The 15,449-nt window shown below is 49.1% G+C and overlaps 1 protein-coding gene across 1 annotated transcript in view; it reads right to left on the bottom strand.

Annotated features, from left to right (window-relative positions):
- The window catches only part of SQLE (squalene epoxidase), a 43,429-nt gene extending 34,906 nt beyond the window's left edge, over positions 1-8,523 (bottom strand). The window contains exons 1-3 of the mRNA XM_019528153.1: positions 8,189-8,523; positions 3,764-4,016; positions 2,705-2,885 (exon numbers count right to left, since the gene is read on the bottom strand). Of these exons, the coding sequence (XP_019383698.1) occupies positions 2,705-2,885; positions 3,764-4,016; positions 8,189-8,437 (683 nt within the window). The 5' untranslated portion in view covers positions 8,438-8,523. The remainder of the gene's footprint in view (positions 1-2,704; positions 2,886-3,763; positions 4,017-8,188) is intronic.
- Between the last annotated feature and the right edge of the window lie 6,926 nt (positions 8,524-15,449).

Genomic DNA, 15,449 nt, shown 5'->3' with positions numbered 1-15,449 from the left:
GGATCTGGGGGAACGTCTGTTCACCAGAGAGCCCCAAGGGATGACAAGGTCGAATAGTCACAAACTCCTCCATGATCATTTCAGGCTGGACATTACGGAAGAACTTCTTTACCGTCCAAGCCCCCAAGGTCTGGAACAGCCTGCCATCAGAGGTGGTTCAAGCACCTACTTTGAACGCATCCAAGAGACATTTGGATGTCTATCTTACTGGGATCCTATGACCCCTGCTGACTTCCTGCCCCTGGGGCAGAGGGCTGGACTCAGTTATCATCTGAGGTCCCTTCCAGCCCTAATGTCTATGAAAACCCACAACATGCAACTAAAAACACTTGTCAGAGCAACATATCAAATCAGAATTCTCCATTTGCACCAATGGTTTATAACCAGTTATCAAAAATATAAATGACACATGGATGCAACAGGAGAATCAAGCTCTGATGCTTGGGTTACTCCTTATGTGGTCCATTATTTTGTTCCTGCCCAATGCCTGAAGTACATATTCCTAGAAATTCATGTCTTAATTTTTCCAAAGACTAATGCACTATTGATTGCATATTCTTAGTAATCCTCCTTTAACAGGCTATTATGTAATGTTTCCACATATTATAAATACCCATAGAAGGAAAACATATGCATGCTAAAGCAAATAAAAATTAATTATCATTCTGGTTATACATCAGGATGATCTGCAGATGATCTACTCTGTATCTACACAGTTCCACTCTGCAGATGGAGCAGCTTCATAGAATCACTGAAAATCACGTTTGGAAGGGACCTCAGGCAGTCATCTAGTCCAACCCCTTGCTCAAAGCAGGACCATCCCCAACTAGATTATCCCAGCCAAGGCTTTGTCCAGCCGGTTCTTGAAAAACTCCAAGGATGGAGATTCCACCACCTCTCTGGGTAACCTGTTTCAGTGTTTTACTATCCTCCTAGTGAGAATGTTTGCTAATATCAAACCTAAACTTCCCTTGCTGCAACTTGAGACCACTGCTCCTTGTTTTATCATCTGTAAGAACAGTCTCACTCCTTTCTCCTTCGAACCTCCCTTCAGGTAGTTGACAGCTGCTATTAAATCCCACCTCAGTCTTCTCTTCTCCAAACTAAATAATCCCAGTTCCCCGAGTCTTTCTTCAGAAGTCATGTCTCCAGCCCCCTAACCATTTTTGTTGCCCTCTGCTGGACTCTCTCTAATTTGCCCACATGCTGTACTGGAGGGCCCAAAACTGAACACAGGACTCCAGATGTGGCCCCACCAGTGCTGAATAGAGGGGGAAAATCAATTCCCTTGACCTACTGGCAACATGCCTACCAATACAGCCCAGTATGCCATTAGCCTTTTTGGCAACAAGGGCACACTATTAGCTCATATTCCACTTATTGTCTCAGGTCCTTTTCTACAGAGCTGCTGTCCAGCCAGTCAGCCCCCAGCCTGTATCAGTGCGTGGGACTGTTCTATCCTAAGTGCAGGACTTCGCAATTTTCCTGGGAGATTCCTTTTGGCTCAGTCCTCCAATTTGTCTAAGTCACTCTGAATCGTAGCCCTACCCTCCAGCAAATCTACTATGTACCAAGCTACAGCTTGGTGTCATCTGCAGATTTGCTTAGGGTGTACTCTATGCCATCTTCCAGGTCACTGATAAAGATATGGAACAAAACTGGTCCCAGGACCAACCCTGGGGCACTCCACCTGATACTGGCTGCCAACTAGACATTGAGCCATTGATTACTACCCTCTCAGCCCGATGCTCCAGCCACTTTTCTAACCCCTTACAATCCATTCATTTAGCCCGTAGTTTCTCAGCTTGTCTGGGATAATGTTGTGGGAAACCGTATCAAAAGCCTTCCTAAAATAAAGGTACACCACATCCTCTGGTCTTCCCACATCCACAGAGCCAGTCATCTCAGCATAGAAGGCAATCAGGTTTCTCAAGCATGACTTGCCCTTTGTGAATCTATGCTGACTGTTCCTAATCAACTTTTTCTCCTCCAAGTGCTTAGAAATGGATTCCTTGAGGATCTGCTCAATGACTTTGCCAGGGATTGAGGTGAGGCTGGCTGGTCTATAGTTCCCTGGATCCACCTTTTTCCCTTTTTTAAATATGGGCACAATGTTTTCCCTTTTCCAATCATCTGGGACCCCTCCCAATCACCATGAGTTTTCAAAGATGATGGCCAATGGCTCTGCAATCACATCAGCCAACTCCCTCCGCACCCTAGGGTACATCCCATCCAGCCCCATGGACTTATATATGTCTATCTTTTCTAAACAGTCTCTGACCTGTTCTTTTGTCACTGCTGGTTGTTCACCTCATCCCCAACCTATGCTTCCAGGTGCAGTAGTCTGGGATCTAACCTTGCCTGTAAAGACTGTGGCAAAAAAGGCATTATGATTCTACGATTCTAGGATAAAAGGAGAGGGGGACCTGCCACTCAGAAACACACATCAACTGCTATATCTGCATGATCCTATAGCAATACTAGTTAGTGAAATCCCCCTCACTTTGACATTGAATCAGGAGGAGTTAAAGTTGCAGTAGTTTTGCTGCCTTTACATGGCTTCAGAGCTATGCAGATGTGATCATTATACCATAAAGCATCCTCAGAGATTGACAGAATCTCTGCAGCAGCCATGTAGCATCATAATGTAGGATCAGTACCCAAAAGTGGCAATCTAAATTCATTAACTTTTAAACTTCCTTACTTGGGTTCTGCTAGGGCTGCCTTTCGGAGAGCCATGATGAAGCGCCCATGATGAAATGCTCTTCCACTTTGCACCCGACCTTCTGTTGACTTTGGATAAGGAATTTCAACCTCCGTTTTACTCTCTCGATCATGAATTATGTAACCATGTACTACATAAGCATCAAGACCTTCCACCGTATCTGCAAATTAGATCCCAATAAATTAGTGAAAACCTAAAGAACAGTGAAAAAGACATGGATTACTGTGTAAAAATTAGACACTATTTCAAATGTTTATGTCTTCAGTGCCCATTCAACAAAAGGGAACATTTTCAAAATGGTTGGTTTGTAAACATACAAGCAATCCATTTCAGTCCATATATTCCCATAGGTACTGGTTTTGCCCGCAAAATTCATGGAAAGAAAAAAAATCTTATTAAGCGCTGCAGCATCTCACCAGGGAGGAAAAGGGTGGTAGGACTACCCATTACAAGGGCTCCTAGGTAGATGGCTGCTGCTCCCACCCCTCCACCGATCAGTGGTGAGGGGTGGGGCTGCATGATGGACAGCCCTGGCAGCCAATCCATGGCAAGGGGCAGGGACACATGACAGGCAGCCCCCCCCGCCAATCAGTGGCAAGGGGCAGGACTACTGTGGCCCCCTGGCCAATCCAAGCCACGGGAGGGCACCTGTGAAATGGCTGCCCGGGCCCACATTCTGCCTATGAAATTGGGGGCAGCTCCCACAAACTAGATAGGTCCCTACCTACTGGATATATTTTGTAAGTATGCCTTCCAATGGGTTTTTTCCTTGTCAAATACCTCTGTAACACAAAATCTGTACAGTAAAATATTCAGAGTGGCTTGACATGCCTTAAACTACTTATCCAAAGAAAAGTCCATTATGATTTATTATGTGCGTACATTTGAAAATGACTACAATTTACAAGCAACAAATTAGAAAGTGTTTTGAATACAAGTAAATGGGAATCTCAGATTCAGTGCACAAATTAATAAACTATAGTGATGAGTTCTCAGTGACTAATTACCAGATTTCACTGTACTTTAAAGTGTACTTACCTTCAAGACCCAGGTCCATAAGAGCATTATAGCCTCCTGGTTGTAACAATTCTCCAACTATCCTGTCAGGTTCCTTCAAATCCCTCTCTATTACTGTCACCTTTCTTCCATCTCTTGACAAAACTGCAGCCAAAGCAGAACCAAGTACGCCTGAACCAACAATGATAACTTCTGGCTCATTTTGAGACACTAATGTCATATCTGCAGTAGCCTCTGTCAGAACTGGTTCCAAGACGTCTACTCCTCCTCTACCCTATGGAGAAATTAAGGCCAAAAAAAATGTAAATGATCTATCCAGTATTTTTGTCTGTATTTATTACCAATAGCAATATACAAGAAATATGAAATGGAATTAATGTGAACCATCTCTTGTTAGTCACTTTTGTCCATCCCAGGCAGGTATGAGTCCCCATTCTCCTAACCCAGCATGACATAGCTACTGAGTAAGATGACATCAGTCATTGATATTCAATGACACGACTTCAGAGTAGTAAGAGACATGCCTGTATAGTGTGTGCTGAGCTCACTAGGACGGGCTTGTGTGAAGGGAGTTGCAGGGCACATTAGACTCTCTGCTGATGTGACATCATTGGTCAGAAGGGAGAGTTTTAGGAGGGCCAAACTGGGCAAATCTTTATAGGAGATGCAGCAAGCAAAATCCTCACATCAGGGCCTCACCCCTGCCAAATTTCAAGTCCTAGCTGCCCATAGGACCTTAATTGGAAAAAGGTCAGAAATAAACAGGATGAAATTCAATACAGACAAGTGTGAAGTACTGCACTGGGGAAGGAACAATCAAAGGCACAAACACAAAATGGAGAAAGACTAGCTGAGCTGCAATACTACAGGAATAGACCTGGGGCTTACTGTGGATTGCAACCTATTGAATCAACAGTGGAACATGGTTGCAAAAAAGCAAAGTGCATATTGAGTTATATCCTAACAGGAGCACAGTATGCAAGGCACATAAAATAGGTGTGGGCAAAATATGGCCCATGGGCTGTACCTGGTCCACAACTAATTTTATCCAGCCCACAGGTAAATTTTGGGTAGACCTATATCATGTTTGTTAGACTCCAAACAGATAGAGAACCACTGCTGTGTGTAGCCCCTCTGGCTGCCATGCCAGCCCTTGCCCACTGGAAAGAAGCAGCACTCCAGATGCGGTCTGCAGCAGCCACGTGCAATGGCAGGGAGAGCAACACATGCACCCAGAGGCATTGGGTGCAGTCCCCTGCAGTGGTGGGAGTGGAGCACATGGGCCCCAAGCCACTGTACATGCAGAAGGACAGGTCTGGCTTGGCACAAAGGAGCCCAGAACGTCCCGCAGGAAGATGAGTGGCACCCACAGCCCCTGTCTGCTTTCTTCCCCGAGCCATCCCGAGTGCCAAGGGTCATGGCCGAGCAGCAGGTAGACACAGGCTGCTCCTCTACAGCAGTGGTCTCCAAAGTGGGGTGCGCGCACCCCAGGGGGTGTGCAAGACGATCCATTGGGATGTGAGAAGAAAATATTAAAACTTCTATTTATATTTATTTTTTATCTAAAAAAAGAAAGAAAGAAATTAAGCTTTACTAATATTTAATATATGGATTGACACTGGCGCCCTCACTTAGTCCATATGTCAGACGGTCACATGTCACGTATGGTACGCGAGGTATCCTGAGGGAAGAGTGGGAGTTCCACAACGCGGAGGTACAGTAGTACAGTGTACAGTGGTCTCCAAACTTTGTACAGTGTTACACTGAGTAGTACATGTAAATAATTTATAAATAAATAAATATACATATACTGGGGGGGTGTGCTCAAAAATTTTTTACTGAGAAGGGTGCACGATCAAAAAAGTTTGGAGACCACTGCTCTACAGAGCCAGTGCCAACAGGATGCTGCTCCGTGCTGCCTGCCCTGAGCCTGCACATTCCTCACTCCATCCCAGGGAGCCCCACACCGCCCTGCACCATCTGGCCTCGCCATGTAGCAAGGCAGCGCGGCATGGCGCACACCAGGGCAGTGGAGGTGCAGAGGAGCACATGGGCAGGACCTGGCACCAGGTGCTGCCAGACAAGAGGGGGTCACGGTAGTCTTGTCAGGGGGGGCACGCTGTGTGGAAATGCAGCTGTGCACCATGCCTTGGAGCTTTGTGTGCAAACACATGTGGGTGCATGGTGAGTGTGTGTGGGGAAAACCTGCCGTTGTGTGTGGCCACTTGGGACCCTTCTAGAAACGTGATTCTTCTGTGGAAAAATGGTAATTATGTGTGGTCGTCTGGGACCTTTTTGTGGCAAAATGGTAATTTTTGTATGGAAAAATGGGGGGTGGGGACTTGTTTTGTAGACGTGTGTGTGGAAATACGGTGATACTGTGGAAAACTGGTGATTTGGTGACTGTGTGGAAATCACTGTGGAAATACGGTAATTTTGTGTGTGGGAAATCGTGTGGTGATTTTTAAGTACAGCTGCTGTAAACACCAATACTTTGGTGTGTGCCGCCCTCAGCAGCCCAACAAGACTTTCCAGTCCAAATAACTTCCCACCCTGATATACAACGCTTCTTCTCATCTGTGAAGCATTAGTGAGACCTCATCCAAAGTGTGTTTGGGCGCCGCACTTCAAGGAAGACAGGGACAGATTGAAGAGAATCCAAAGGAGCAACAATAATGACAAGAGATCTAGAAAACATTATGTAATGACAGGTTGGGAAAACTGAGATGATTTAGTTTGGACAAGAGAAACCTAAGGATGATTTGGCAACAGTCTTCATATACAGATATTCTGCATTTCAAGGTGAAAGGACAATAAGTAATGGGCTTCAATTGCAAAAATAAACATTTAGGTTAGATTGTAAGAACTTTATCATTATAACGGTGGGTGAACACTGCGACAGATTACTCTAGACGGGGTGGGATCTCTGCCACAAAAAGTTTAAGTGCAGATTAACCAAATTTTATATCTGGGTGACTTAGACAAGGCTACTGTTACTTTAAGCAGAGGACTGGACTAGATGAAATCCTTCCAGCTGTGTGAATCTTTAATCCTAAAACACATTTCCCCCCAGCGCCCCTCCAGGCTCCCCTTCTGCCCTCTGTGCCCAGCAGGGAAATGTCGGCTCAGATAAGTCTGTCAAACTGACAAAGCAAAAATTGTATCCTGGTAAGTGTTAGACAACTTTAACTATAAGCAGAGTTATCATTTGCCTCTGTAACGTCTCACAAGTTATAACACCTTCCTGACGATCACATCTTCACCTAGCACCTGAAATACAGCAAAGGCGGTGGCTCAGGAAAGCTTATGCGTGTCTGATTCAGTTTAGACTAAGGGCACTGTACCCTGCACTCTCTGTTGCTTCTCCAGGACACCTTAAACAAGAAGGGAAGCGACAAGGAGCCCAATAGAAGAGATTCTCATTTATATTATCTCATTACCTCCCTTATCAAACCTGCATATCCCTTTTCTAACTGCTGGAGATACGGCCGCTACCCAAATTCCAACATTTTTTCCTGCTTCTTTTATCAATCCCAGTAACAAAGACTCTGCATGCCAGAATTTAAGCGGTGGTTTTGCCGGTGACATTAGGCAGAAAGAAATCCAACATACTTTGCCATGGCTGTACGCAAGGCACGTCTCTGCAGTGCTTACACCAGCAAAACCCTGAAGGCTTGAAGGTAAAATGACTACCCAGGAAGGAACCAAGAATCTGCATTACTGAGTAACATGTTGCCACATTGACAGAGACTATAATGACTATACCACCCAGTAAATTAAGAGGAACATAAATCAGGCTGGACAACTGCACTGCCCTGACTGAGGGCAGTCTTCATCAGATGCAATTCAGCAACTGAAACAGTCTTACGAGAAAAGAAGAGAGCTATCATTTTTCCATAGTAAAAAAAAAAAGGGGGAACAACAAAGGGCTGGCATTTGCAAAGGGGCACGCTGGGAGGGGTGCCCGGGGGCCAGGGCAGGGTGCCCCAGGTCTAGGGAGGGGAGTCCTGGGAAAAGGAAGGGGTGTCCTGGCACCAAGGAGGAGTGCCCCAGGTCTAGGGAGGGGAGCCCTGGGACCAGGAACAGGTGCCCCCATACCAGGGAAGAGTGCCCCAGGTCTAGCGAGGGGAGCCCTGGGAGGGGTGCCCCAGGACCAGTCAGGGGTGCCCTGGGTCTAGGGAGAGGAGCCCAGGGAAGGGTGCCCTGGGACCTGGAAGAGGGTTTCCTGGGACCAGGAAGGGGTGCCCCCAGACCAGGGAAGGGTGCCCCAGGGTCTAGGGAGGGGAGCCCTGGGAGGGGTGCCCTAGGACCAGGAAGGGGGTGCCCCCAGACCAGGGGGTGATGTCCCGGGTCTAGGGAGGGGGTGGCCCCGGGCCAATCAGGGGTGCCCTGGGTGTAGGGAGGGATGCCCCGGGCCCCAGCGACGCCCGCCCGCGAGGCACGTACCTGCGGGGCCCGGGGGCGGCCGGGCGGCAGGGAGCTGTCGCTGTCGCCGGAGCCGTCCCAAAAGAAGCCGACGAGGGGCAGGGCGGAGAGCAGAGCCCGGGGCCGCTTGCGGTAGCGGGACGACAGCAGCCAGCCGAGCGAGAGGAAGAGCAGCGCGGCCAGCGCCAGCTCCTTGTGCGCGCCGCTCAGCAGGTCCCCGCACTTCTTGTAGACGTAGACGAAGGAGGCGATGCCCAGAAAGGTCCACATGGCCCCGCGCAGTGCGCCCTGCGGCTCTCGGCAGCGCCTCGCAGCCCGAGCGGTGGCAGCGCCAGCACGCGCGCATCTCCCGCCGCCCCCGCCCCGCTCGGCCCGGCGGGATGCTGCGCCGCGCCCGCTGCTAGGCAACGGCGGGAGGAGGGGCGGGGCGTATGCTAATGAGACGCTGCAGCCTCCCTCTCGCCTGCGCCGCGCGCCTCGGGAACTAGCGGCGCGCAGCCAATCGGGGCTGCTAAGCCGAGATGGCGCTATGGCGCGCCAGCCAATGGCAGAGCGCGTGGGCCGGGGCCGGGCGCGCTGAGGAGCCCTAGTGCGATGTGACGACAGCGGAGGGGTGGGGGAGGGGAGTTGTGGGGACTGGGCGTGCTGCGCAGGTGCAGTGAGTGGCGATGGAGGACGGACAAAAAGTAGAGGTATCCAGATGCAGGAGGGAGACGAGCTGGGCATCCCTGGGGACTTGGCCTGGGCTGGCAGAGGAAAAGGGAGGTGCAAAAGGAGAACGGATTGGGCAGGGCAGCAGCCCCCAGGCTGGCAGAGGGCTGAGGGGAGGCCCAGGTAGTTTGGGGTGGGAGGATGCAGCTGCAGATAATAGCCACGTTGATGATGCTAATTGTCCAGAACAGGGCACAGTCCAGGCTTGCTGCGTTCCATAGTTGTGTTCTCATAGTAAACCATCTTGCTCAAACTCTTGGGCGGTGGGTAAATGCCTGGAGTATGTAAGTTCAAAAGCAGACCAATCGGGCTTGTAGCCAGCCTGGTAACAAAATCAAGTGCAAACACTTCAAAATCAAGTGCACTGAGGCAGAAAGGGTTGTTGGCTACCAGGAGGAGCCTGTCCTTTCTCTGCAGGCGGGCTCCTCTCGTTTTTTGCTCTCTCCTTCCTTGCTTCATGTTTCCTTTCCCCTGACCTTCAGCTGGATCTAATACTTGTGACCCCTGGGACCTGGCCCTTGTCTCCTAATCCTGTTTCCAGACCAGAGTATACCCAAGAGATGCCATGTCCCACTGAAAAAATAAAACTTCTGTCCAAGTTAAGCTAACCAATTACCATTTAGCGCAGGGGTGGGCAAATATTTTGGCTGGTGGGCAACTTAATGAGGTTTGGTGAGCTGTCGAAGGCCACGTTCACAAAATCTTTCAGAATATACACTTTTAACAAATTACAGACAAGAATCCTGTACTAAAAATCAAGCCTCTACTATAACATTTTAATTCTATTTTTAAAATATATTTTTTGGCCTCTATGTTCTTTTGAGTAATGTATATATAGGTGATTGCATGATAGCTCAAAATAAAGTCTTACCCTTGTATATATATTGTGTGTGGGGTAAACGATGAAGGACAGAAATGGGGCTAAAAGCTCCTGGTCCAGAAAGGGACAGAGATTGGGGCCACAGCCCAGGAAGGGCAGAGGTAAGAGCCCAAGCAGGCAGGACAGGGGCCGGAGCCCGAGAAGCCAGGACTGGTGCAGTGTGTATAGACCACAAGGAACCAGCAAGAGCAGTGGGTATGGAAACTGAGACCCCAACAAGGGACTAGAGGTCTACCGTGGCTTAGTGATGTGGTGCCCACCTAAGTGCTGACTGAAAATACCTGTGATGCATGGGCACGGCTATAGGCGAGGTTTGGAGACCGTGATTAGCCCATAAGGCAACAAGCACTCGTGGGAGACACATGGGCCAAGAGGAAGAAAGACTGATTGAGAGCAGCTGGTCCAAGAAGGATCCGTGGGTGAAGCAGACAAGTTAGGGCGTGCTCCAAGACCTGTAAGCAGCTTCCCTCTCTAAGTGTTGTTAACAAGATAAAGGTGTGGCAGGAGAGAGCAGGAATCGAGTTGCCACACATGGGTGTGACGACTGTTCCTGGGACACCCATCCAATTACAGAAGTTCACAGCGGAAGACACAAGGCCCTTTAGTGTTAGCTCCAGGTTGGATCAGTCACATGTTCAGGCCAGCAAGAGCCTAGAGGACTGAAATGTAAAAATTCCCTCCCCAAACCTTTCCCATTCTGGGCTTCCTCCCATGCCTCCCCCCATCCTGTGTTCCTCTGTCCTTGGGGCATTACTCATTTGTGGTGGCCTGTGCTGTCTGTCCCAGGGGAGCATGCAAGGAAGAGTTAACCTGCCTGCCCCACTGCAGCTGCTGCAGGGGCACCTGGGCAGGCAGGTTAATCCAAGTTCGCAGATGATACCAAGGTATGGGGCAAAGTTAATACATTGGAGGGCAGGGAGCAGATACAGGCCAACCAATGGGCAAAACGAAATAAGATGCAATTCAACAAAGATACATGCAAAGTACTCAGCCTAGGGAGGAGGAATCCCCAGCATGCCTGTAGGTTAGGGGATGACTGGCTCAGTGGCTGAGAGGGATGTTGGAGTCATAGCTGACTCGAAGATGAACATGAGCCGGCAGTGTAATGAAGCCATCAACAAGGCCAATTGCACCTTGCCATGCATTAGCAAGATGCATGACCAACAGATCAAGGGAGGTGATGCTCCCTCTCTATGCAGCATCAGTCAGGCTGCAGTTGGAGTACTGGGTCCAGTTTTGGGCACCGCACTTCAAGAGGGACACACAGAACCTGGAGAGGGTTCAGAGGAGGGCCACTCGCATGATTAGTGGCCTCCATGAAAGACCCTACGAGGGGAGGTTGAGGGTTCTGGATCTCTTCAGCCTTCACAAGAGACGGCTGAGGGGAGACCTTGTAGCTGCCTATAAGTTTATCAAGGGAAGACAAAAGGGAATTGGGGATGTGCTATTTACCAGTGCACCCCTAGGAGTAACTAGGAATAATGGGTGCAAACTAGTGGAGAGTAGATTTAGGTTAGACATTAGGAAGAAATTTTTTACAGTAAGGTAGCCAGAATCTGGAATGGGCTTCCAAGAGAGGCGTTGCTATCACCTAACTTGGAGGTCTTCAAGATGGGGCTTGATAGACATCTGGCTGGGGTCATCTGACCTCGGTCCTCTTTCCTGCTGGGGCAGGGGGTCGGACGTGATGATCCTTCCGAATCGACAATCTATGAATCTATGAATTAATCCTTCCCTGCCTGCTCCCCTGAGACAGACAGCTCAGGCAGCCACAGCTGTTTCACAAGTCATATGCACCTCATTACTATATTAGTCCACGACCAATTAAGGTACTTTTGCCTTAATTATTGCAGCCATATAGCACAACAGACTTTCACAGAAAAGCACCCTACATTCTGGTCAGACTTCTGGGATTCGCTGGTCTTCTGGCTGTTTGTATTCTAGGAGTTGTCACTCTGGATTGTGGAGCACCTATGGTGGGGATCTAAATAAATTCCTATTACTTGTTTTGTTTCATCTTTTTTTGTGAGCCAGTGTCATTTTCAAAGCACTGCCAGGTAGTCTGGGAAGGAACATGAGAGAATACCGCCATTATTGCAATTAGAAAGAAGTAAGGTATTACAACTGCATGTCAAATTGTGCAGTTTCAAAACCAGAAGGGTGAAAGCAGGTGAGGCAAAGGTGGATACTGAGTTCTCTTAGTCCATTCCCTGTGTGTGAGCAAATACTCCATCTGAAGCATTGCAAACGTCACTGTAGTGCTTCAAAGGGTGAGCCAGACAGACATGCCCACCCTTTGAAAATGTGGCTGAAGAGGTATTATTTAGAAATGTTCCAAAATGAAGTGCTCCTTATTGCATATGGACATTCTGGAGTACGTGTGTGTTCTCCAGCATCCCACAATGCACTACTTTTCCCCAGCCCCCGTGAGAGGTGGTAGAGGAGAGCTGGTCACTGTGTTAATGAGTGCTGTCCTGTGCATTATACCTCTGCTGTCCTGGAATGTCCAAGCCCTGCACATTGGAACCAGGACTGCTGTCATGGAAGGGGACGCTGCCGTCAAGATGACATCATAGATTCATAGATTTCATAGACATTTGGGCTGGAAGGGACCTCGGAAGATCATCGAGTCCAGCCCCCTGCCCAAAGAGCAGGAAGTCAGCTGGGGTCATAGGATCCCAGCAAGATAAGCATCCAATTTGCTCTTGAAGGTGTTCAATGTAGGTGCTTGAACTACCTCTGATGGCAGGCTGTTCCAGACCTTGGGGGCTCGGGCAGTAAAGAAATTCTTCTTTATGTCCAGCCTGAAATGGTCTCGCAAGTAGTTTATGACCATTCGACCTCGTCATCCCTTGGGGCGCTCTGGTGAACAAACGTTCCCCCAGATCCTGGTGGTCACCCCTGATAAACGTATAGGTGGCCATCAGATCACCCCTGAGCCTGCGCTTTTCCAGGCTAAAAAGCCCCATGGCTCTCAGCCTGTTGTCGTAAGGTCTGTTTTCCTGACCTCTGATCATGCGTGTGGCTCTTCTCTGGACTCTCTCAAGCTTCTCCGTATCCTTTTTGAATTGTGGAGCCCAAAACTGGACACAGTACTCCAGTTGTGGCCTCACCAAGGCTGAGTACAAAGGGAGAATGACATCCCGGGATTTGCTTGAGAAGCATCTATGGATGCAAGCCAACTTTTCAGTCGCTTTAGTAGCCGCAGCATATTATCCTTTTGGATTGTAAGGCTGGCACTAAGCAGGATGTTATTACAGGCTAAGTTTTATATGACCAGGAAATCACCTAATATGTGCAATAGGCAGGTAATCTTGTCTGTCAAACAGTAGTAGATGCCTTACGCAAAAGCCTTACTTGGTTCTACAGAGGCAAAGTAGCTACCGACAAATGAGAGAGTTCTGCTGTCACCAGGGGCCTTTGAGTACTGTGGCATTTGGGGTTAACCAGCAGAACTGTGTACCGCAGCATGCAACAGAAAGAGCTGCTAACGAGAGACTGTTCAAACATGTGCTTGGTTTGCCAGTTGGTTCTTAGGGACTCCAAAGGTGTGGACAGACATAATAGTGAGAACCCGGGTGAACAAAATATGGCCTGCAGGCCAGATCTGGCTCACCAAGGGATTCTGGTTGGCCTGCGGTGGGTCCTTCGGCTGTATCCGGCCACGGACAGCCCAGGCCATGACGTGCCAGAGAACCCACGAAGTGGTCAGGAGCAGGAACTTTCTTTCACCTTTTCCCACAAAATGATAGCACAGACTGGCTTTTAAAGGCTGGAGCTGGTGGAGCCCATTACCCATGGCCTTGGGGCCTGGCTGCTCTGATTGCCTTAGTCAGACCAGTTGGGACCAGAGTGCTACTTTGGGCTTGCTGTAGGTGGTGCCTCATCAGGGGGTGAATTGCCCTGCCTCCCTAATAGAGGCTGACTAAGTCTGAAGTTCTGCTCTGGTCTCATCATCACATGTGGGTCCTGGAGTGGGCATTGGTACTGTACAGTTCCAGCCTGGGGAGAACAGGCACTGGATCTGGCATGTGGAAGGGCTCCATGGGTACCCTACATACCAGATCTGGCACCTGCTCTAGTCAGACCAGGTACATGGTACTTTCTCTGGTCAGTCTGGGCACACAGCACCCACTCTGGCCAGTCCAGGACCATGTGGCATCCTGCCCAGGCTAGCTAAGGTAAGCCCTGCTTGCTGCTCGCATCCGGATCCAGGCAAAGCAGGCACCATGTGCAGCATAGTCCCAGAGCAGGTACTGTGGGCACTGGACCTGGCATGCCAGGAGGCAGGGTAGGGAAGCCACGGGCCCAGTCCAACCGGCAGGGCCAACCCCATGCTGTTCATCCAGTGTAAGAACTTGACTGCTTAAGTAAGAATCCTGTCCTCCCTTCAAAATTTCGCTTTCTGCTCCTGGTCCCAATGACCTCCTGGACCACACTTCGGGGGCAGGAATCCCCAAAGCAGGATTCTCCCCTCCCTTCTACTCCATGATCAGCAACATGTCGCTTCCCCTCCCATTCCCTCCCTCCCTCCCTCCCCTGCCAGCCACTGCTGCTGTCCCCAGCTGATCTGGAGGCAGATGAAGAGGCTGCAGAGCCATCCATTGGCAGCTGTGGCAGCAGGTAGGTTCCTCTTTGCCTGGTCTCCCCAGGTTCTGCCTGCCAGCCCAAGAAGAAATAGGCTGCCAGCAGACCTGCCTGCTGCCGCTGTTGCTGTATCCACTTGCAATGCCACTAGAGATTTGGGTTGTGGCTATGGAGGTGGTTTGGAGGCCACAGAAGGTGTCTGAGGGGCACTCTATATTGAAAGCTGCAGGGGCCTGTCCTCTGGGCTGAAATCCAGTAATGTGGAGCCACAGGAGGTGCCTGGATGACACTGTTTTAAACCCTGAAAGGGCCAAGGACCCCAGGGACAGAGGCAGTGAAGGGGCTGAAGCTGAGGGCCAATGCCTGAGCAGAGGGACTGAGGCCAAGGGGATGAGGCATGAGCAGATGAATGGAATTAAAACAAGGCCAGTGAGCCCTGAGCAAGAGTAGTAACTTCCTCTTATATAATTCTTTTAAACTTCACTCCCAAGGACCCTGCATAGCGTTATATTTTTTAATACAGGTGTGGTAGTATGACTGTACTGAAAAGCAGGCTGAAGATTGGTCTGCAATCTACCCATATATAGTTCTCTGGGAATTTCCACACAGAAATACTATTTTAACTACTGCTGTTCTTCTGGAAATGATCAACATGTATAATAATTTTCTTTTCTTTTTTTTTTCTGGCTCCTATGCTCTAAAGCAGGGGAGGGCAAAATGCAGCCCACAGGCTGGATGTGGCCCACCAGGCCATTCTATCCGGCCCGCGGGGCCCCTAACACATTTAGACAATTAATATTTATCTTCTCCTGGCTGCCTGTCATGCGGCCCTCGATGGCTTTCCAAAACTCAGTAAGCGGCCCTCCACCTAAAATAATTACCCATCCCTGCTCTAAAGCTTTTTAGCTGCGGTCCAACTGATCCATACACCATTCTTGAAAACTGAAGAGTCTATTCAGATGCTGAATATTAATCTCATGCTTAAATTTTTTTCAAGCTCGTCCCTCAAAGATATCAAGGAGGCACCTTTGTCCCATTGTTATAGAATATAGAGGTCACAGTGGATAGGCAATTGAACATACACTCCTGTAATGCTATGGCAAA

This window comes from Gavialis gangeticus, unplaced genomic scaffold (genome assembly GCF_001723915.1).
Source record: "Gavialis gangeticus isolate Ggan-Ray unplaced genomic scaffold, GavGan_comp1, whole genome shotgun sequence".
Taxonomy (NCBI): domain Eukaryota; kingdom Metazoa; phylum Chordata; order Crocodylia; family Gavialidae; genus Gavialis; species Gavialis gangeticus.
The sequence above is the reverse complement of the archived record's forward strand: the minus strand, read 5'-3'. Positions and strand labels throughout refer to the sequence as shown.